The 23,834-nt window shown below is 36.7% G+C and overlaps 1 protein-coding gene across 4 annotated transcripts in view; it reads right to left on the bottom strand.

Annotated features, from left to right (window-relative positions):
- Positions 1–287: 287 nt before the first annotated feature.
- ATG6 (AUTOPHAGY 6) overlaps positions 288–23,834 on the bottom strand; it is a 44,676-nt gene continuing 21,129 nt past the window's right edge. For 2 of the 4 annotated variants that reach the window (XR_016054019.1, XR_016054029.1), the window contains 6 exons: positions 21,572–21,652; positions 18,518–18,676; positions 18,208–18,293; positions 11,932–12,003; positions 1,721–1,870; positions 288–717 (listed from right to left, as the gene is read on the bottom strand). Coding sequence is in view for 2 of the 4 variants with exons in the window: in XM_006847688.4 (XP_006847751.2) it covers positions 522–717; positions 1,721–1,870; positions 11,932–12,003; positions 18,208–18,293; positions 18,518–18,676 (663 nt within the window). In the remaining 2 variants the exon portion in view is untranslated. The remainder of the gene's footprint in view (positions 718–1,720; positions 1,871–11,931; positions 12,004–18,207; positions 18,294–18,517; positions 18,677–21,571; positions 21,653–23,834) is intronic. The other 2 variants (XM_006847688.4, XM_011626294.3) reach the window with 1 other exon arrangement.

The raw sequence follows: 23,834 nt of genomic DNA, 5'->3' as shown, positions 1-23,834 counted from the left end.
TCTCTCTCTCTGAATCTGTGAAGCCTAATCTCTATGAAAGTTAGTTAGATCACCATCAAACCCAATCTTTGTATTTGAGAACTTCTAGATAGGGTATTAAACAAGTATACTAGAATTTGCCAGGTATTAGCAATTTCAGTATCTAAGGACCCAGAACTTCTGGTTTTCAGGGTATCCCTGCTTCTAGTTATACCAGAGGATGGAAAGTTAAAAAGTTGGGAGCAGGTCAACAAAGTCCAACCCATCTATCTCAAGTACTAAGCAAATCCACACCAGTACACGCTCCATTCAAGAATGTATGTATTGATAGTCTTATTTCTTTTATAAACCACTACGGATAAGGCAGCCATGGTAAATGAAAAATATTAAGATTACCAGTGAATCATGTACTTGACTGAAGTGATCTATGCTGCTCAGGGAAACACATAATGGCCCTTTGTATTTACATTGAAGTATTATGAAATATTCAAAATATATAAATGCAAGGATCTCGGGTGTTTGTGGGAACTCGGATTCAATCTTCAGTCAGGGACCAGTTTTGGAGTAGAGAGAAAGTTTACTGAAGGGTCTCGATGAGGCTGGAAACCGGTGTTGCCAACAAACCAGAAGAGAACCCATTTCAGGTTGCACAAAGTGTACTTCAAGGCCTTGGTCCAATTCTCTGGCTTGTTGAAGCTCATAATGATGCTGTAATTTTCCACTTTGTCATTTTCAATCCTGCCATATGTATCCCTTAGTTTGATATTAATTCCTAATCAAATTAGTGGCTATTTAGAAAGCATCATGAGAATAAGTCAAATTTCAAATAAGAAAAAGCTGAAAAAGATGATTTGAAATTCAAGGTGATCGTGGAAAGACATCGAGAAAATAAAATGAAAGTCGATAAAAATATAATGTTGAGGGAATTATTAAAGAGAAAATGAATGAATGGGATGACAAGAGAGTATATGTATGTTCAGTATTTTCAATAGGTACTTGTTCACCTAATGCTGCACATGCATTAAATATTGAGAATTGCGCAAGAGTATGTCAATCCGCTGTTGTATCATAATGCAAAGGAGAACCTCTGATATTGATATATAAATCACATTAGGGATTGTACATATGACCCTAGCCATCATATATACATATTTGGAGGTAATTTCTGCCTCCCAAGCTATCTTTATTACATGCGTAAGATCTGTCTCTAAGTTTTGTGTACCGCACAATGGACATATTATTCATAATTGAATCTTTTCATTTTGATTCAACCGGGACTCCTACCTCAATCTGGACAAGCTCAACTGCAAATCCAAATTGAGAATTTTCTGGATGGTGGGTTCCCTCACTTTAGTTACCCGACCTCGAGACACTCAAATTCCATCTTAACTCACAATGTGAATAACAGTACTATTTGAAGAATAAAACTAAAAGGATGAAACCATAAATTTTGACACATGTAACTAATCTCTCGATTTGTTAGGTGTTATAGACCACTATTGTTTTATGAGAGAATTGTCAGCAAGCACTTGGTCACAATATATTTTGCTTAAAAGTTATCAGGCAACAAAAAAGCCTACTGAACAAAAACAACCATATCATGAATTCCTTTGTCATAGAAAATAATAAATAAAGATATCTATTAGATATTAAAAAAAAAAACAGAAAATTATAGAAAGAAGATTGACTATATTTGATAATTTTACATACACAATCGAAGAAAAGAGAAACAAGAGTGTACTTGTAAGGAAGCTTGAAGCAGTCTTCTAACGGTATGCCGCTTTCTTTATCCATAGAATTTGCGAACTCTGCAAAATCCTTGAGGCAAGCCAAAAACAAAGTCATTGCTGTGTCATAGCGGGAACTCCAAAATATGTTCACTGGACCAAACCTGGAAAGAATTGAGGCGCAAGTAAGTGATTCTTGACAGTGAAACAGCTTTCAACTTACTGTTAAGCTTAGAGCAGCAGGAATAGTCTGATATAAAGCTAACATGTAGAAGCTGTCAACTCATCACATTCATCTTTCTCGAGAACAATCAAGCAATGATCGCAGTTAGAAACATTATGAATCAAAAGGATGAGCATGAATAAGACAATGTAATTGTCCTTGCTAAAATATACATAAAATATTGTCCACTTCTACAAAAGGGACACATAGAGAACAGCTCTTCCCATACAGAACTGCCAAAATGCTCACCTTACAACAATTTAGAAAATGTGGATTTAACTGGCATACCGAAGGCAGTGCCTAGGCGGCCAGGGGAATCTAGCCTCCTAGGCACCCCCCTTGCCCTGTTAGGAAGTTTACCTCTTCCTTGAGGCTGCCCAAGACAGCAAGGATGGGGCAGGGTACCTAGGGGATTGGAGTCCTAGGGAAAAACAAAATGCAAAAATTAACCTTGATAAACCCATAATGTGTTGGACATTGGTTTGATACAAACGTTTGACGCTAAGTGGCTTAAAAGCACATCTTTTAACCCTCCTTGATGTTATAACACCAACCCAATCACCTTCAGATCGAACCAAAATCTTCAAAATTAAGAACGAAAAAAAAAATTGAAATCTCAACAATCTCACCAAACACTAGTTTTTAATGTGTTTAACACAAAAAAACCTAGTATTTTGTGTGTTTTGGGGTAGGAGTCCCACCCCCAATATATTGTGCCTTTAGAAGAGGGGAAAATAGCCTGAAATGCTCTTTACCCAAGGGCATTTTCAACCCTTGGATAGGGGTGAAACAAAGGAGGGTGGCTATGCTCAGATACTATGCGCAGGCATGCGGCCAGGCTGCCCCATCGAGCCCCCTCTGACCACCTCAAGCCGACGCCTAGGAGGGTCAGGCCCCCACTTTTTGGATGTGTTGTTCATAGGGGATCTCCCAAAAAAGTGGTCACTCCAAATCCAGAAGCTCAATCCTGTCGTCCAGAATAAGAGATCTCGATTCCATACATTTTTTGAAATTGGGGATCTCAATCCGCAAAATTGAGGTTCTAGATTCCTGGTTAAGGGATCCATATTCCTCTCATCTAAATCATGGGTCCATGAGTAAATGGAATTAAGCGTCCACCAACGTAGAGTTGAATATTATACTGAAGATCACAAGCACATTTCGAGTCTCATGCACTGACCGCCCCCTCTCCCCCGACCATCCTCTCTCTAACTCCCAAGACCATAATCTCTCTCTCTCTCTCTCTCTCTCTCTCTCTCTCTCTCTCTCTCTCTCTCTCTCTCTGTGCAAGGGCATATTTCTCTAAAAATTTTGAAATATGAATTGGCTTTCAGTATAGAGATCAACAAGTTGAGAAACAGTCCCAATGCCCACAATGGCAACCAAGGTTTGACTCTTGAAATTTGAACTTTGAACTTGTAAATTACAAACATAAACACCATAACGTACAAGATGCGGTCATATTACTTTATGGAACCTATAGATGAGCTAAAGTTGCATTATGTCCTACCCTAAATCCTTTTCATTACACTTACTGGAAACTCTATAAGCCTCATGCAATTGAGCTGTCTCTAATGCCCTCTCGTTGACCATATCTACCATTTTTGCAAGTTGACCCTTTCTTTGCCTCTAGGCCATTTTTTCCCCCAAAATCTAAAGAGAGTATGACCAATCGCCTGCCAAATCCCAAATAAGTGAAAGGACACAAACGAGGGAAAACAAGGATACAGCATTTCCTGAAAACACTAGAGCTGCTTTCACATCTGAGGACTGAAATTCGAATCCTCATTTGGGTTTTCAGTTTCACTTCTCACTTATGAAACACACTCCAATGTTAAAAAAAATTAAGAACTATTCTAAAAACATGATTCTTTTTTTCTTTTTTTGGTGGAAAGAACAGTATTTTGTGTATTTAATGACACTATGATTTTTTAATTAAGAAAAACATTAATCACATCTTTCAATGGACTTCCTTCCCGAGCTAGAGTACCCCATTTGGGGAGTCTCGATTCTAAGGCAGATGGGACCTCCATCCCATATACTTTATCGTTCGATCTTGACAAATTTGGATCGTACTCTTTCACATTGGGAGCATGATCCGTTTAACTCATGGTGTACAGATCTTGATCCCTATCCCACTGATCTTTGTGCATCTCTCAATCCAGAGATTCCGATTCCGATCCCAATCCAGGATTTGACCACTCTCCCGATCCCAATAATGATGGTGTTGTGATCAACAATGTATTCAATTTGACAACTTATCATTGACTTCATAATTGAGATATCAATGTCACTTAGTGATGTTTGTTATTAAATGCCATGCTTAAAAACTCCCGTCCCCACTTGGACTTGCCCAAATCACCCAAAGCTGGTGTCTTACCAGTTCTGATGCACCTAACTCGGATTATTGTTTTAAAAAACGGTCTGCTCGGCAATTAGGCGCCCGGAGGACCTCGAGGCTCACGCCGAGGGCCAAGCAGCCCTCCCTGCGCACCAGTACTTGGGTGGCCGCCCAGGTGGCCCAGGCAGATGCCTAGGCGAGCGCCCAGCACCTAGTCCTAGGCAGGCCCCAAGTGCGAGCCACTTTTTTAGAATAAAGGCCCCCTACCTCGAGTCATTTTTGACCCACAATTGTTTCATATAGGAAATTGGGGGTATTCTAAATCCCCAAAGTGAAAAAAATTTGGAATCTAAGACTCCAAATCTATTGATAAAAAAAACTGAGATTTCAAGAAACTTCCATAAGCTTAACTCTTCATTGTTGGAATTTTTAGGGTACTAGTGAAGGTATTTGAAGACTTCTTGTCTTGTCCCTTGAGTAGTCCATCCTTTTGTATTGCATATTTGGGCTATTGGTTTTATACTTCTCTTTTGTATTTCATCTTGTCTAGTTGTGATCATATTGATGTGTCAGTATGAAACATGCCATATTCAATTAGGTTTCGATAGTTGGAGGTTAACACACATGGAGTTGTTAATATGTTTTATTTTTTTCACTAAATTTTCAATTATTCCAAGTGTCGATGTGTTTCAACATTCATGCATAGATATTTGCATGGAGAAAGTTAGTTTGAATGCATATAAATGAAAAACAATATACAAAATTAACAGGACGTGCAATTTTCACCTCATGGTGCCTGAGGTTTTGGGCAACCACCTAGCGCCCTAGCGTTTTTTAAAACACTAACTCTGACAACCCCAGTCTGTCCAAGTCTTATAGAACAAATATGTGATTATGGTCCAAGTCTAGATCAGTCAAACTAGGGCATTGGTGAGGCAACTTGGAGCAGCCTCCTGCTCAGCCATGTGTTTTTAAAACGCTCACGAAATGTATAAAACTAGTTTAATAGTATAATGGGCTCCATCCCTCTGAATTTCTTATCTTTCTACTATTTGTCTTTAGCTGCTTTTTGATTTATTAGCCATGCCACCGTAATATAAAGTTTTGAATCCACCAAAGAAAATTTGTAATCAATATTCCAGATCATACAATAGCTAGGACAATGGGGTCCACAAATTTGTAATTCAACCTATCAAATTTAAGAGGTAACCCTTTGGGGGAGAACAAATCAACAAAAAAAACATTCTACAAAGTTCGTTATGAGCTTTCTCTTTATTCATAATGTCAATCTCTGAAAACGGCTCAAAAACTTCAATTGATGTAAATTAGTGGGTCCATAGAAAATGAAGCAGAAACTGTTATGGAAAACTAGACAAATTAGGCATTTATGCAAGAGTAAGATGAATCTTGGTCACCACCATCAAACAAATTTGACAATAGAGTCAAACCGAGGGAATTCGAAAACTTTGATATCATCATCGTCATCATCACCATCACCATCACCATCCCCATCACCACCATCATCATCATCATCATCATCATCATCATCATCATCTGAGCCTTATCCCAACTATGTGGGGTCGGCTACATGAACCCTTTTCTGTCAGTCCACTCTATCAAGGGCCAAACCCTCAGTCAGACCATAAGTCGCAATATCTCTTCTCACTACTTTCAAGATTCCATCCATGTCCTTTTGGATCTTCCCCTTGCCTTTTTAGATCCTTCCACTTGAGCCAAAAATTGCCCCTCCTAACTGGTGTTATTCTAGGTCGACGCTGCACATTCCTACCCAAGTCTACTTTTCCTCATCTCATTTCCTATTAGAGCAACTCTTAAGGTCCCTCTAATGCATTCATTCCCTAAATCCTATCATTTCTTGTCTTGTCACTCACCATCTCAACATCCACATATCAACTACACTCATTCTATCGATAATGTTGTTTCTTGACCGCCTAACATTCTATCCCACAAGTATGGTTGGTTTTAAGGCTGTCCTATAAAACTTCCCCTTCGGTTTTATTTGTATGCAGTGATCACAAAAAACCACAAAAGCACATGTCCAATTCGCCTACCCATCTCCACATCCCCCAACTATCTCCACTTCATCTTATAAAACACCCCCTTCAGTTTCATTGATAAGGCACGATCATATAAAACTCCAGAAGTACTTCTCCACATCACCCACCCAGCTCTAATTCAGAAAAATTCAATATATATAATGAAAAGTAGAGATTTCCGATTCACTATTCAACCTGGGAATAAGCTGTTATTTTGAATGATTCATTTTACTACTTTCTGAAAAGAGCCACCAAAGAAAATTTGTAGTCAATGTTCTAGATCATATAATAGCAAGGACAATTAGAATATCCATGCATTTACAATTAAACCTATCGGATTTAAGAGGTACTATAGTAATTGGCCTTAGGGAAGAACAGATTTTCAAAATACATTCTATAAAGTTCTTATGAGGGTTCACTTTATTCACAATGATAATCTCTGATCACTGCTCATAAACTTTAATTAATGTAAATTAGTGGGGACATTGAGAACGAAGCAAAAATTGTTAAGGAAAACTAATTGGAAGAAAGATAAATTAGGCGTTTATGAAGGCTAAGATGAATCTTGGTCATCAACATCAAACATAACAGACACTGCAAATCCCAGATCTATAAAAGGGTTAAGTGTGAAACAGAAGGAATTTCGAAACTTCAGTGCAAAAAAGGAAAAGCAAAGATTTCCCATTCACCGTTCAAGTTGAGAACAGGCCGCCACAATCACTACAGTGATATCTTGAATAATTTCTACTCAAAAATAGATATCTTGAATAATTCACATTAGTACTTTCAAAAAAGAGCTGGCCAAAGTCTATATTCTAGAAATAAAACCGGTTGCAGGAAAGATAACTTCCGAAACACCAAGAGGGTGGGAGGTATGGTCATCTCAAATTCCCAGTACTCCCACCATCCCTGAGACAGTGGAATTTTCTTTGGAGAGGAAGTAGTAAATCCCACAAGTTTATGCAAACCGAAAAGGGCAAGAAGACTGGGAAGTAATAGGCTAAGGAGGTGAATAAAGCACTTCTAAGGGAAGTGGCTGTGAAACTAGGTGAGGGATGGACTGTGGACAGGTGATGTTACAGTTGTGTATAGTTTACTGGAGCCTCTTTTCCTATTGGTTTGGCAGATACCAGCATCAAAGAGAGATGTCACCATTGGCTTGGCAGGTCCAAATGGAGAGAAAGCACCTTAAATATGGATCACCATCAAAGTAGAAGATTGCATGTTCCCAATAGGAGCATAATGTGTTAAGAAAAGGCTGACACAGGGTGGTTAAATTATTGACTCGTTCCGTGGGTAGAATGATGTGGTATTTATCTGAGATTTATTTGGATTAGCTTGGGTAACTCCACTTAAATAGATTTATAAATAATTTGTGAGTCATATTAAATTTGTAAGCGTATTATCCTCCACGGAAATTTTTTTTATCTGAAATTTTTGGAGCATCTATGATCACCCACAACCAAGTTAAAAACAAAACTAGAGCTCAAAAAAGATCCAAATCAAGGACGAAAGTGAATCATTCATTTGAAGACAATTTATCTAGATCTTTCTTTGAGTTTTACAAGAGAGAAAACTTTTCCTTTTGTGAGATGGCATGATGCAACAAATGGGTTTGTGTATTGTGTTTCTTTTTTTATTTATACAAATATTATTCTCCCTCGTTTCTTCACTGAAATAACAAAATAAGCATAAATTTCTGTTTTTGAGAATTATAAGCATAATATTTTTTTTATAAAATTACTATATCAAAATTAGTATCAATAAAAACTCCGACAAGAATCAGTGTCTCAATATTCGTATGTTTTTCCAAAATAATGAAAGTTATAATGCAATATCTACGCATACGTCATATTTCTATGTTGTATGCATATCCATGATGATTGTAAGCTCTTTTTCTCTAGTAATGTGAATATAATAGTCAACAGACATCCAAACAAGGGAACGAAATCTCGATATTCACATGCTTTTGCAAAATAACAAAACTTCATAATGCACCACCCCTAATTTTTTGGAAACCCAAAAAAAAAATATTTTTGGCGAGTTTTTTAAACTTTTTTCAGGCCAAAACCAACTGATCTGGCCGATTTTCCAATCCGGATTGCCAATCCACCGATCCTACCTAGTTTTTGGGGTAGCAGATCTAGGTCACCAATTTGTTTCCTTAAACCTTGCATAATACATGAATTCTAAAGGTGCTCCTAGACAAGCGAACCTATGCTCCCGAGGTAGGGAAATTTAAGCAAGTGACAATTCCCATTGCACCCCCTCCCCCCCCTAATATGAGTTTGCTCCTGCCCCAGATTCGAAGTTCCCATCAATCACAGAGAGAACTTGCTTATGCTCCCCTTTGATCGAGTGCTATTTCTATAAAAAAGATCGATTAGAGATTGAATTGGCTCCAATTCAGATTGCTTCGCCTTCTTAGGCACATGAGGAACCAGCGTAACATCTTTTCAATCAAAAACCCAATCAAAGACAAGTTCTACCAAGGCCAGGATCTGAAACAGAAGATTCACTTTCCGGAATTAACATCGGGCTCCCAAAAACTCTGGCTGCCTCATTATGGCAATTTCATGTTATAGAGTTCACATGGACCAGTGAATCCAAGTAAGACTCGCTCAAGTGACTAGGACTCGGCAGGCTGCCGAGCCTAGAAACATAACCATGGGAACCAGCCAAATCTAAAAGGTTCCATATATTTGATTTATATTTTAGGACTGAGCCAAGTCTTTGACAAACACAGCTAAGTCCGAATTTCCAAACTCGAGAACAGGACCCCAGTGAATCCCAGCCTGAGTCCTTCTTTTAAACCATTGGTGTGGGGCATATGCAGAGAGTTCGGAAAGTCATCTTCTAGGCAATTATTAATGATACGTGATTCTCTAGGCTTCGACTAGACCTTAGCTTCGAGAATATTGAGTAGTAGATTTCTTAAGGGATAGGAGTGCTTTCTTTGCGACAACCACTAGTGAAGCCGCATTTGAGATGGACATATTTAACAAATGAGGTGATGAAGCTAAATTTTAATGGGAGTTCAAGGGGCAATGCAGGGCCTAGAGGGATCAGGGGTTTACTAAGGAATCCTGGGAGATGGCAATAATGTCAGTCTAAAGGCCAATTGCCTTTTGGTGATACTTCCTATGCGAAGTCAAAGGCTCCATAAGTAAAAGAGATACTCTATCATGAGAAAATAGGGAGCCCACTTCTTGCCCTTCTTCAAAACCGAAAATTACCCTTTAATGCATTTTGGAGGTTCATAAGTAAAAGAGAGCAGGTTATTCCTTAACAGTAAGCAACATTGAGACTGTCTTGGGGAGAGAACCAGCCGGTTTACAGCCCTTGTTTAATATCCAAAATTCATTCAAGAGATGCAATATCAATTTTTCAGATCAATTTGATGCGGTTTAAGCATCTCTCTTGGTACACTCCACATGGATTGCTCTTCGAAATTTATAATTTATTGAAAACATTACTATTAATGATCAAAAAGAGTTACGGAACATGGGAGAAAATTTTCTTGTATAAAACTTATTGCTAAAATAGAAACTATCAAGCTACAAAAAAATTTCTTGCATGTAAATTATTTCTAAAATAGAAACTTTCATGCTACACCTGCATAAGAGCTCCAATCAAAATTGGAAAAGCGAAATGTATGTCTGTGATTATCATCTCATCAAAAAATCCACTTATCATCAAGACATTCAAAAGATTATCTAAAGGATGAAAGAAGACCTGCAAGGGGAAATGATGATAACAACGTAGCAAAGTGCGTTTTCCATCAACTGAAGGAGGCTGAAAACCCCATGAGTCCATACCGATACGCTCAGCACCTATTGTGCACTAAAAACGTTGGAGGCCACGCTTTTACTATAGACAAGGGGTGTCGACCGGCAAGGTCAGAATGTGCAGTCAATAGATGTAATCCAATTTCATACTCAAAGGAAGGCGTCAAGATGAACTCTTAATGGACAGATGGGAAGCCCAAGAAAGTATAACTTTATGATTTCCTCCTCATTTTGAGAATGTAACAAGTAAACACTAGTTTTTCCATTTAGTTTGCTCTTTGGGAGTCAACTATTTTATCAGCAGGATGTTGCGTATTGCCAGGAACGTAAAAGCAAATGAACAGAAGAATAATTTTGACTCATTCTAGGTAAATTCACAGAAAAGCATGGTTTTAAAATGCGGCCGCATATTGCATTATGCGCTGGGAACCGCATCGCATGAGGCCACACATGCACTTTAGAGGGATGCACCCGCATAGGCACCCCATAGCCCGCATATGTGGCCAGTGAGTGATGTGAAAAAAAAAGTCACTTGAGAGTGCGTATTTTTTACTTTTTAAGCCCCGAAAAAGGGAGAAAAGGGTTTAGGGGGCTATTACAACCCCCCAAACTACCAATAACTGCCACATCCATGGCCTTTAATTCATCAAATCGATCAAAAAAAAAGAAGTAGCGGAAATTTATTTTTTTGAAATTCTTATATTTTCGTATTGGTTGATCTTTGGTTAAGGATTTGTTTCTTTTGGGTGTTCACTTGCGGAAGTTTTAGCAAAGTTAACAACAAATCGAGGGTTTAAAGGACCAACAAGAAATCTATATTTGTTTTTTTTGGGTGTGATACTTTTGAACTCTTTAATCTTCATGGACTTTTAGTTTGCATTTTGTAACTTTAAAGTTTGTGGTTGCAAATTTGTGATTATGGTTGTTGCATGATTTATGAAACTAGCTTCAAGTTTTTCATTTCAACTTTCTGATGTCTTCTATGATCTATCAAGGGATAGCTGATACAGAATCCTTGACAGCTGATATTTTTGGAGTTAATGAATAAAAGAAATATCTAATATCACATAAATCACCTCCATATTTTTTTTATGCATTAACCCATTTTTTTAGATTTTTTAAAATTTTCTTATATTTATTGACTACATCAGCGAGATGCACCCGCATCGGCATCCTCAACGCATCGGTCCGCATCCCACATTTTAAAATATTGCATAAAGTCATCAATCTTCATTAGATACACCGAGCAAAATGAAAACAGACTGCAAAAAAGAACAACTACTGCTTATTTGGAATTTCAACTAATAGAACAAATTGTTATCATTATCGAGTCAGGTATACAAAGATTTTTTGATATTTTGCCAATATCAGGAACAAATCAAAAGGAATGCAGCTTGTATTATCCCAACTGTAAAACCATTGTGAGAAACAATGGGGACCATGGGCATTGAGCAGGAAGACAATAGTTGCTAATCAGGTTTCAGCTGCTGGTGAGAAGCAGTAACAAAGGAAATCAGTTTATCAATCATATAGGATTCACGGTGGCTATGTGACTTGGAGAGAAGAAGAAATTAATAATAGTTGACAAGCTCCATGTGAATTCACTTAGGCAGCACTGATGTGAGCGAAAATAAAACTATTCGTGTGAGGGAAACTTGAATTAAAAATTAAGTCAATCAATAATTAAATTCTTCCAAAGGCAAATACAAGTTGCAAAGGGCACATGATCAGGTATTATATGATGGATTTTGAATCCCAAGTAATTATGACATTTAAAGCCAAGTAACCATTGCAAAGATCAGCAACCATTACTTACAGGTCAAATGTATTGTTGTTGCTGTCCGTTATCCGTGGGTAACTTCCCATTGGAATAATCTTGATTCTATATCTGCAATCCATACAATTAAGGAACATTCCACCACCCCAAGTTCCTAAAGAAAAATTGAGACAAATAAATAAATAAATACAACCATAACCCATACTGCCCTAATTCTTTCCATCCTTTGTGTTATTTATTGATGCAACAAAGGTGGCGATTCTCCTTCCGAAACTTGTTTTGGAACTCCCAGACAAGAATCTTCAAGGGATTTCTAAACTTTGGGATTTCAATCCCCTATGCATGGATCGCAGTTCCTTTTGTTAGGAATCTTGGTCCCAACCTTAAAGACCAAGACAACAACCAAATTGATGATTTTCTTAATTTATAGCTAGCTAGAAACACAACTATACTTTCAATATAATTACATTACTTATATTATGATTACTAGTGGTATTTCTCCAATCCATTCCTGATGTGCCCATTAGAGCAAGGAGATTTGTATCTGCTAGCGGAAGGTACTGTAATGGGCACACCAGGAGTCGGCAGGAGAAATACCACTAGTAATCCTATTGTTGAGGTGGAGAAAACGGGTACTGAGGCTGCAAGGAAAAGTATAATTGATGCGATGCAATACAACATGAAAAGTTATGGAATGAGAACTAATCTACGTCATATGATGCTTCTTGCAGATTTGATGACTTTCTGAATATGATAATCCCCTTTCTCAATTTTAATAGTCTACCCACGATATCCAAGGTTTTATGTGGTCTCTCTCTCTCTCTCTCTCTCTCTCTCTCTCTCTCTCTCTCTCTCTCTCTCTCTCTTGATATATGTGCGTGTGTGTGTGTATGTGTTTGTTAGGCTACTTTCTCATGGAGTATTTCTTTGACCTAATCAACATTTTGGATACTTGATACTCTTATCCACAATATAGTAACTTCTTCATAATGTTATTTTAAGTCAATACACCATGAAAAGTGATGGAATGAGAACTAATCTACGTCATATGATGCTTCTTGCAGATTTGATGACTTTCTGAGTATGATAATCCCTTTTCTCAATTTTAATAGTCTACCCACGATATCCAAGGTTTTATGTGGTCCCTCTCTCTCTCTCTCTCTCTCTCTCTCTCACTCTCTCTCTCTCTCTCTCTCTCTCCTCTCTCTCACTCTCTCTCTCTCGATATATGTGCGTGTGTGTGTGTATGTGTTTGTTAGGCTACTCTCTCATGGAGTATTTCTTTGACCTAATCAACATTTGGGATACTTGATACTCTTATCCACAATATAGTAACTTCTTCATAATGTTATTTTAAGTAAATAATCAAGGATAAAGTAAAAATTAGAAACATAAGTATTTATTAACTATAGTAGATCATGACATATCACATGGAATGACATAATCCCCATGTGGTGTGACATCACCCTTATAGAGCATTAATTCCTTCACAACATTTATAAAATACCATTATCTTCTTATAAGAATATCTATTCTACCCATCATTGATAACAAATATTACCCTTCCTCAAAACGATCTTTTATAACAAAGCAAGGGTAATAATAAGTGTTCAACATATGTTGTGTAGATTAAGAGAATCCTGCTTGAGAGGTAATAGTTTAACAAAATCCAGGATATATATATATATATATATATATATATATATATATATATATATATATATATATATATAACCTAAGAAGGGTGAGGACCTTAAACTTTTCCTTACACATCCCACACCAAGTAAAAGAGCTGGGTTGTGTTAGGTAGGCAGCCAACGTAAAACTATGCCAAAACTTATCATGAACCCTGAACCTACAGTATCTGCTTATGCTAGGGCATTCCCCAAAAGCGACGCGCCGTGCCGGAACCCGAGTACAGTGAAAAATGAGTAAGGGCTAGCTAGGGCATTCCCCAGAAGCGACGCGCCGCATGTCACCTGGTTACAGTGAAAAATAGAGAAGGGTTCTTGCGACATTCTAGACGAGCGCAGGTAAAGAAGCTAGTCTAAAATAATAGGATTTGTCTCGCCACATGGAATGTAAGAATCCTTACAAGTAAAAGTATGCAGTTAATGGATGACATGAGATGAAGGATAATGAACATAGCCTGTCTACAGGAAACCAAAACGAGAGAAGGCTAAAGAAATAGATGGGTATAAACTTTGGTATACAAGAAAGTATAGTACTAGAAATGGCGAAAGCATAATAGTAGACAAAGATTTACAAGATAAAGTAGTTAATGTCAACAAAATAGGTGATAGACTCCTATTAATTAAACTTGAATTAGGGGAAGAGATAATTTTGGGAGGACGTCCACGACATACCAAATGGAGAGAGAACCTTTTTAGGAAGGGACTTAAATAGTGATGTGGAGAACGACAATAGAGATATGAAGGGGCACATGGGGGATACGGGTTTGGTGAAATAAATGAGATGAGTGGGACAATTATAGATTTTGCTATGGCCTACGACTTAGCAATAGCAAACACTTCCTTTAAAACGTGAAATGGACATTTAATAACCTATAAAAGTGGATCACATAAAAGCCAGATAGACTTCTTCCAAGTTAAGAAAGAAGATCAACCATAATGTAAAGACTGCAAGGTTATCTCAGGAGAGAGTTTGACTACCCAATATAGATTCGTGATTATGCGTGTCTGTATAAAGACATAGAAGATTAAGGGTGAAATTAATAGGTATCCAAGAACTAGGTGGTGGAATTTACAAAATGAGAAAATAGACTTATTTAGGAATAAATTAGTCAAGAAGGAAAATGGAACTCCGAACATGACGTAAATGTTAAACTTAAGGCATATGATAATCTATACAGTAAACTGGGAACAAGAAAAGGTGAAAAAGATGTCTTCAAATTAGCAAAACTAAGCGAGAAAAAGTATACGGATCTATACCATATTAAATGTATTAGAGTGAGGATCAAAAGGTCTTGGTGAAGAGGTAAACAAACGGTGGAGAGTTTATCTTCAAATATTATTACATGACAAACACAATGGGAACATAACGGTAGAAGGAACCGTTGGCATAAAAGAGGGCGGAGGTCATAGATACATTCAAAGAATTAGGATATCAGAAGTGAAGGAAACTTTGACAAGGATGAAGATAAAAAAGTAATGCAGTAAAAGTTATCGTGCTCGATTATCTGGAGCGATCAAATCGCTATCAGAAGAAGAAGAAACAAAAAATGATTTTTTTTAAATCTTTATTTTTCTTTTAGAGTCCATTTGAAGTGAGTCCATATATTTAAATTTCAAATAATAATTTTTTTTTTTGTGGTGGGATCTGTGCTAAGTTGAAACAATCCTTTTTTTTAATAGGAGTTATCCTAATGAAAAGGATAAGTACGGTCTTATCTTTTTGGTTGGGTGTTAGTTTGGTAGGTTGCTTTTACTAGGAATGAGGTAATTTTGGGTGACATGGTTATCCAAGAGAAAAGGGAATAGTGTTGGTACAAAGGAGGGATCTATTGTAAACAGTGGGGTAGGGTTTTTATGGAAGTGAATCAAGAAGTTGACTTTTTTTTTATAGAGCATATAGAGAGAGAGAGAAAGTGGCCCTTTAGTGGGTTTTTTTCTTTTTCCTCTTGTGTTGTGGGTACGTGGTGGAGGACTCAGATCCGCACGTTTGTGCTTCCTCTTCTTATATCTTTCTCAGATTTGGTTTCTCTCTAAAATACAGTGGTATTTGCCGATTGTAGTTCGCGGTGAATTTTTAGATGCATCAGAAAGGCTTTAGGACCAGATGGTATTCTGATAGAGGTTTGAAAGTGCATGGAAGAGATTGGCATTGATTGGCTGATCAAGTTGATCGACAAGATGTTGAGAAGAAATAAAATGCAGACGAAGGGAGGAAAATATTGTGGTACCTATTTATAAGAACAAATGAGACGTACAGAATTATGCGAAGTATCGAAGGATCAAATTATGAGCCACACCATGAAGATCTCGGAGAGAGTAATTGAGCAACGAGTGTATCAAAAAATCAATTCGGTTTTATGCCAAGGAGGTCTACAACTGAGGTTATTTTTCTACTTAGATAACTGATTGAGTTTTGGACAAATGGAAAAGACCTCCACATGGTCTTTATTGATCTAGAGAAAGCTTATGATAGAGTACCTCAAGATTTGATTTGGTGGGTGGTAGAAAAAAATGGAATCTCCAGACATTACATCGACTTGCTGAGAGATATGTACGATGGAGCACTAACTCGTGTACGAACACCTAATGGAGAGATGAGTGAGTTTTTAGTGACAATAGGTCTACATCAGGGGTTAATATTGAACCCATACCTCTTTGTCTTAGTTATGGACAATTAACTAGGCACCTACAAGATGAGATACCGTGGTGCATGTTGTTCGTAGATGACATAATTTTGATCGATGAGACCTAAAACAGCGTCAACACAAAATTAGAACTTTGGAGGGATGCTCTAGAACCTAAAGGTTTTAAAATTAACCGAACTAAGATAGAGTATATGGAATGAAAGTTCAGTAATAATAAGAGTAGAGACGAGAAGTAGTTAAGATTAATGGCCAGGAAATACCAAAAAGAGCGCATTTTCGATATATTGGGTTGATAATCCAAGAAAATGGAGAGATTGAGGAAGATGTCACACATAGAATTAGAGCTGGATGGGTGAAGTGGAGATGTGCAACCGAAATTTTATGTGATTGTCACATAACAATGACGCTGAAGAGCAAGTTCTATATGACAGTTGTGCATTGCTCCATGGGACAGAATGTTGGACGGATAAAAACAATATACCCATAGAATGAGTGTAGCAGAGATAAGGATGTTGAGGTGGATGAGTTACAAGACCAGAAGGGATAGAATTCTAAATGAATACATTTGAAAAAATTTAAGTGTGGCACTAGTAGGCAATAAGATGAGAGTGACTTAGGTAGGCTAGCCATGTGTGGCGTAGATTCAGTACAACACCAGTTAGGAGGTACGAGTTTGTGCAAGTGGAAAGCTCAAAAGGGCAATGGATAGGCCCAAAAAGATATGGTTGGAAGTAGTGATAAAAAATCTAGGGACTTATGGCTCCACTGAGGGTATGGCCCTTAACAGAGTAGAATAACAGAGACCAGAATTCATGTAGCCGGCCCCAATTAGTTAGGAAAAGGCTTTGGCGATGATGAACTATTATAAATAAAAAGATCCCTACTTTAAAGAGTTTATGTACAATCCTAAACCATACACACTCTTTAAAGGTGGGAGCAAGCTCCCCAAGAGGTCAAGATCAAGATCCCCAAAAGGTTAGGATCATGATACCTAGCATTTGGGGATTTAGATCTCAAATAAATGCGGTGCGTGGACAGCACTCCTAAGCATAGGGATCTACTAGCATTTCAAGATCCCCTGCTCTCTCTCTCTCTCTCTCTCTCTCTCTCTCTCTCACACACACACACATACTTGAAGTTCATATGCTGTCCAGAATTTTTCACAGTTTCTTTCATTTTTCTTTTAAAATTTTCCCACTTTACAGATTTTTGTCCGTCTTTCCATTCTTTCTAACTATTTGGACTTTTCAATTAATTTTCCTTTTTAAAGCTTTTAAACAATCTGACGAGTCAAACAATTGGTTGAACCATTTCTGACCAGAACGGACTGCTTAACGATTCAATGACCAATCCAGTCGTAATAAGACTGGATTATAGATTAAAATGTGATGCAACAGATTTGGTGGGAAGATTTCATCTGTTTCAAGATACCACAATTGTTGATTATACAAACACGTATGGCAATTCTCTCTCCTCATAGGAAGGGCATGTGGATGCCACATAATTAGTTGACTACAGGTTAATGTCTCTTTGGGTACACAAGGTAACCCTAGCATTGCCAGATAAGGAACTCATTTAGGGATGAGTCAGAGACAACTGACAGTCTTTGCTGGCCATGTAGTGTATGTTCTCAGCTAAATGACCCGTTTTAGGGTTGCATGATTAAATGACTGATTCATGAGCATATATACATGGCTCTTAACTTTTCCCCAAATTGATCTTTTTTTTCAATTAGCTGAAGGTGCAAATCAAATGGAAAATAAAAATTACTTCAGATTTGACTTTACAATGTAAGGTAAATTGTAAGCCTAGCGAAGTGAAACTAGATAAAGATGATAAAATTTCTAATATCGACGAAATTAAAGCGCATATCACAAATTAGTTAAAATTCAATTTCCAAGAAAAAAACAAAATTAATATCCGACCAGTAACATGAAATGCACGGACATAACTATCAAATGCTCTCCAAAGGATACAAGAACTTCGGTCGACAATACTGAGCCATTGTATGAAGGAGTAGGCATGCCTGACCCCACGCAGCATTTGTTTCATCCCATTCAACCTAGATATTCAAACAAAACGGTCAATCAAACAAGCCAAAAGATGAATGTCGATGAATGCATTAGCACAAAGAGAAAATTAAGTATGTAGTCTTAGAAGGCCATAAGTTTTAAATCCAAGCAACTTCAAAGTGAACTGAATAGAATATATTCATTTCATGAGACCTGTTACTCCACAGCACAAGAGGCAACCAAAGCCAAAGCTGGCAATCACAACCAAACTTACTGGTATCTTAGGAAGACGGCCCAATCGGTAATTGTTAATTGTTCCAAAGTCTCCATCATGATAGATAGGAAAAGCATCATTCAGCACATTTGTTCGCTTCAACAATTCCAAATGTGCCTGGGAAACTTCAATCTTTGCTAAAATAGCATCCCTTTCTTCCTAGATAATACCAAAAAAAAATTAAAAAACAACAATTAAAATTTGTAAAATGCATCGGTCCATGACAATACATAACTCATAACTATTAAAGCAAAAGCCCAGAATTTGTTTTTCTTTGTAACAGATGAATCTCATTAAGTAATAAACTAATAATGGAAAGAGAAATAGAGCAACTAATCCCACAGTCCACCCAATTCCTTGTCTAAACCTTATTTTGGCAGCCAATTTGCCAAGGAGAAAGCTTCCTAAGGAATATGACTACAATATTGACAGAAACCACATTTATGAATTTTTGGCCCCAAGAAACTTCCAACTGAATAGAAATTCCCTCCCAGAAAGCATATCCTTCCACCAAAGTGGAGTATGTACCCAGTCTAGAGACTTTTATGAATACCTCCGAATATGTTAATTTTCGATTAAAATATGCCAATCTTGGATTTCTTTCAGCCCATTTCTCAAAGTTCCTTAATCTCTTCAATCTAATCTTTGGTTACATACATCATGGATGACTCACATACATGCGTTGAGCATTCTCCACTTCACCAGTTCAATTTAGTGAACATAAACAACAAACTCCTGATGTACAAATCTGCCCCTATCAATGAGAACTACTGTTGTAACAATGATGACAACTGACATCAGCCAAATGTATCCTATAAGATAGAAAATTCTACAAAGAACGACTGTCAGAAGTGATTGTTACCCAAAAACAATTTCAGCAGGTGCAAATTGAGAAGTCAATAGATATCAAGGTCATCAATATTATGTGATAGATTATCCTCTTAGGCTAATAGTTTATATTTCTTTCAAGTGTGGTATCCACTTCTCTCATCACTTGTGATATGAACCATGTTAATGTAATCTCATTCGAGCCGATGTTGCTAAGTACATACGTGCAAGTAGACCAATTGCCATCCTAGGAATGTGTGTATATATATATATATATATATATATATATATATATATATACACACTAATCTCATTGAGTACATATGTGCGTGCAGACCAATTCCCATCCAAGGAATATCCCATGGGACCAAGATCTTCTACTTGAAATTCTAAAAGTGACAGTTGCCTCAAATCAACCATATTGGTTACATTACCTCACGTGATCAAGATTTTTGTAACCCCACATTTTTCAAAAGAACATAGAAAGATCGTTTTCACTTTGTTGTAATCCTCCACAAATAAATGTCTACACACTGGTCATGGGCGGACCTCTTTTATCTATTCCTTTCCTTCCTTTCATGGAATGAACAGCAAGAGATGCAGCATAGCATGTTTTTAACATGCTACGACACACTTATCGTGAATGCCTTTCCTTTTTGTGATCAATATGCCGTGCTTTGTCTTTAGGTTTAACAATCAAAACCCTTCTCTATTAGTAGCAAGAATTAGTAGTAAGTTTCATGCACCAATGCCATTTGTAATAAAGATTTTGTATCTTGAATACAGTTTCATCAAAAATAACATCATTAGCATTGATAAGTTTGTATACACATAAGAAAAAGCTACAAAATGCTACACTAGTTTTTTTGCTGTAAAATGCCTCCACTCTCAATCATCTAATCATGATTGGACAGTTGAGAGCGAAAAACAATGATTGAAGTGTTTTTAAAAACAACAAATCTGATCAAGATGAATTTTGTGGCTGTGAATAACTCATGGGCACATCTGTGGTTAAAAAATAAAATAAAATCTTTGAAAATAAAATGAAAAAAATACCTGACAAATTTCAATTTTGTATTGTGATCATTTTATTTTTGAATTATTTTATTATATTTTTATAAGTGCAGGAGAATGAGAAGTTAGATGTCAGAAATTTGAGTTCAATCTAACATCTAAAGTTTTATAGTGGCTGTAAGCGCCTCATTGGTACTTGATTGGACGGTTGAAAGCAAAACCTTTAACTGTAGGAAAATTTATAGCATTTTGTAGTTTCTAAAGGGATCTAATTGAGTAACAACTGATTGGGCTGATCATGATACCCAAGTTCAATACAGATAAATTCACCCTTTTCCATATTATCGTTAAGCATTTTCAATGGGTAATAAGATTTTATTAGAATTAAAGTTGCAAGAGCAACCTATATGGATGGTGCCCAAAGAGTTCATCTCCATGATCCCCGAAACCCGCCTGGATAAATCCTATCACCTGTAACACCGCAATAGCTAATTCATTTATGTCGGCATTAACATCCCTGGAAACATGATGAAAAAAAATTGACCTCGAAAGAACGGATGTCCTAAACCTTCCCAAAGATCATCCCCAACTGCCAAGGTATACAAGACTATGCCACCCACCTAATCATATTAATACTATCACATTCAACAATAAGTGAGTCCTCCATCCCCAACAAAATTCCAGGCCAAATAATAAAGCCTTTGTCACAATAGGAAAAATCACAAAAATCTATGGGGCACCAAAAATGACAATAAAATCCTAACCAGACTGCCTAAGTGGACTCCTAATATCGCGACTCCTAATATCGCCAAACACTAAACTGCCCCTCAAACTCCCACTAAATTTATCTTCACCTCCCCATTCGTTGAAGACATTTATCTTAAAGGTGGCTTTTTAGAGAAAGCCACCAACCACCAAATCCCTTAGGTTATAAAACTATCAGATACCCTTGAAATTCATGTCTACTCAAAGACCAGAAAATCACCTATTCATGAATCTTCTCCCGCAAGACAACTTGATGAACTCTCTCCCCACTAAAGATGCCTATCACACTATCTCCATATGCCCAAAAGGCTGTCATAACAAGTAATTGCACTTACAAACAAGCCGTCCCCAAGAGCACAATGGAGTATAACATCAAACAAGCCACTAATCAGGGAGTCTTCCAAGCCAATCTACAAAAATTTAAGATGAATGACCACATCATCATACCAAAGGAACAATGAGTCGATAAGCCCAGTACGTGTTCTAATGATTCAGTCTCCCCCTAACAACCATTAACATGTTTGCTACCTGCAACATAGTTAGCAAGTTAGGGAATATCAATATATTGTAAAAAGTCTGATGAAAAAATCGGGTCAAAAATACTGATCAAAAAAATACTTTATGTAAAAATGTCGCAAATACATGGGATTAAGCTCAAAACATCAAAATGAAAAAAACAAATAAGTTTAAAATTTTTAAAATTTTTAAAATTTTAAAGTTCTAAAAAATAAAAAATATGCCAAAGTCAGCAATAAGTAATCCACCCATGAAAACTTTACTAAACTAATATAATTAAGTCAATCAATTTAGATGTCTCATGACTCTCATCCCATCATCCGAAATTAAATACAAAATTCCCTAGATTGATTCAAAATTAAACATAATGCATGGTAGAGTCATCAGAATTAATAGAAAAGTTAGGAGTTTGGGAAAGTACAAGCCCCAAGTCATGTATCAATGCATCATCATCATCACAATCATCATATATGGAGGTGTCTTCATTTTCCATATCTTTGAAAACCTCTTCTGGCAATGAACCAAGCGTTTTTTTTGGGTAAGTGGCAATGAACCAAGTTGTTCAAGACTAATTGCGTTACAATCATGCTTTTCATTTCACGACAAGCAATCATCATCTTCGAGTTCACTCTTACGTAAACCAATTTGGTTAATATAGTTGGTGTCAATTTAATCCTTTTTACGGTTTGTGTCGCCTCAAAAGCATTCTAATTTCTCTTGCATGCTGATGAGCTACATGGTTAGCTCAAAATTTGAATAGCAACCATTCCTTCCCACCAGACTCCTACATAATGAGAAATTTTTTAGCCACAATTCAAGATACAATTAAAAGGGAAATAAAATTTATTTTTTAAGTACTAAAAAGCCGAATAATACAAGAAGATAGTTACAAGGATAAGCTATTGACAATAATTCCATTGCAACATCATCAAATACATTTAGATCCTACGTATGGTACTTCAACAACTCTGAAAGAATACATTTTTATGCTCTTACTAGATCATTGTATCTGAAATCAAGGCAATACCAGCCTTCATTTCAGGATTATCAAGTTTAATAAACCCACCACACGTTAAAGATGGATTAAAAAGTGCAACAACAGCACGATTGGGGTGAATGATATTTTCTCTTCTCTTTTCAAAATTCTTTAACAATTCAAGATATCTAGATTCATTGCCATTACAAGTCCTCTTTAGTGCTTCCCTTGCCCTTTGTCTTGCTTCATATAAGAATCCTACACTTGACCCATCACTATCAACCAAACAAAACCCTTGATAAGAGGCTCTAATGTGGTGATTGTATCTATCGCATCTTTCCAAGATTTGGAGCTTTGAATTATTTTTGTGATTTTTTTCCCATTTTCACTCTTGTTATAACTCATAGCTCTCCACTTAGATGATACAAATATCAATGAAGCCAATTCTACTTGCAATAAAGATTGAACCATCAAAAAGTTAGTGGCTAATCTAGTTCTACCATACATTTTCAATTCCCATCCATTTATGTGCTTTTTCAAAAAAAAAAAAATAATGATATGCCGACACAAAAAAAATCCACTATCAACTTAGCATCCTTAATGACATCTTTTACCTAAGTGACATCTTCAACAATATCTTCTAGAAGCAAATCTAACCCCATAGGTAGCACACCGTGTCTTATAAATATGAGGGAGTTTCGATTCTATTATATCACCAGCAAGTACATAATTTGATCCATTGTCAGTGATTAAGTTAAACAATATTTTGTGGCCCTAACTCCTCAATAACTTTAAGAATCATCTTTTCAATAAATAATCTAGTTTTTCATTGCTCAGATACCTCAAATGCATTTATAAAAACTAACCCCTTTGGACAAGAAGCAACACAATTGAGGAATGACCGATTTTTCATATCCGACCAGAGATCTGACATCAAAGTGCATCCTAATTGAACCCATTTATTGAAGTTACATGTGCATCAATTTATGTCCTAAATTCTTGTACCAATTTAGTGCGAAGAGATGAATAACTTGACAATGTGTAACCAACACTAAAATTGATACATGCATTTATCACAGTAACAAATGATTGTGCATTGATAACATTAAATGCAATATTATTCATGATAAATGCACAAGTAACTTCTTTGTCAATAAATGCACAGCCTCTCTCTCTCTGTGGCTAAAATCTTGTCCTCAAGTACTTGATGATGTACAA

The sequence above is a fragment of the Amborella trichopoda genome, chromosome 1, assembly GCF_054954075.1.
Source record: "Amborella trichopoda isolate Santa Cruz 75 chromosome 1, AtrichopodaSantaCruz75HAP2 v2.0, whole genome shotgun sequence".
Taxonomy (NCBI): domain Eukaryota; kingdom Viridiplantae; phylum Streptophyta; class Magnoliopsida; order Amborellales; family Amborellaceae; genus Amborella; species Amborella trichopoda.
This window is presented reverse-complemented; position numbering and strand designations above follow the sequence as displayed.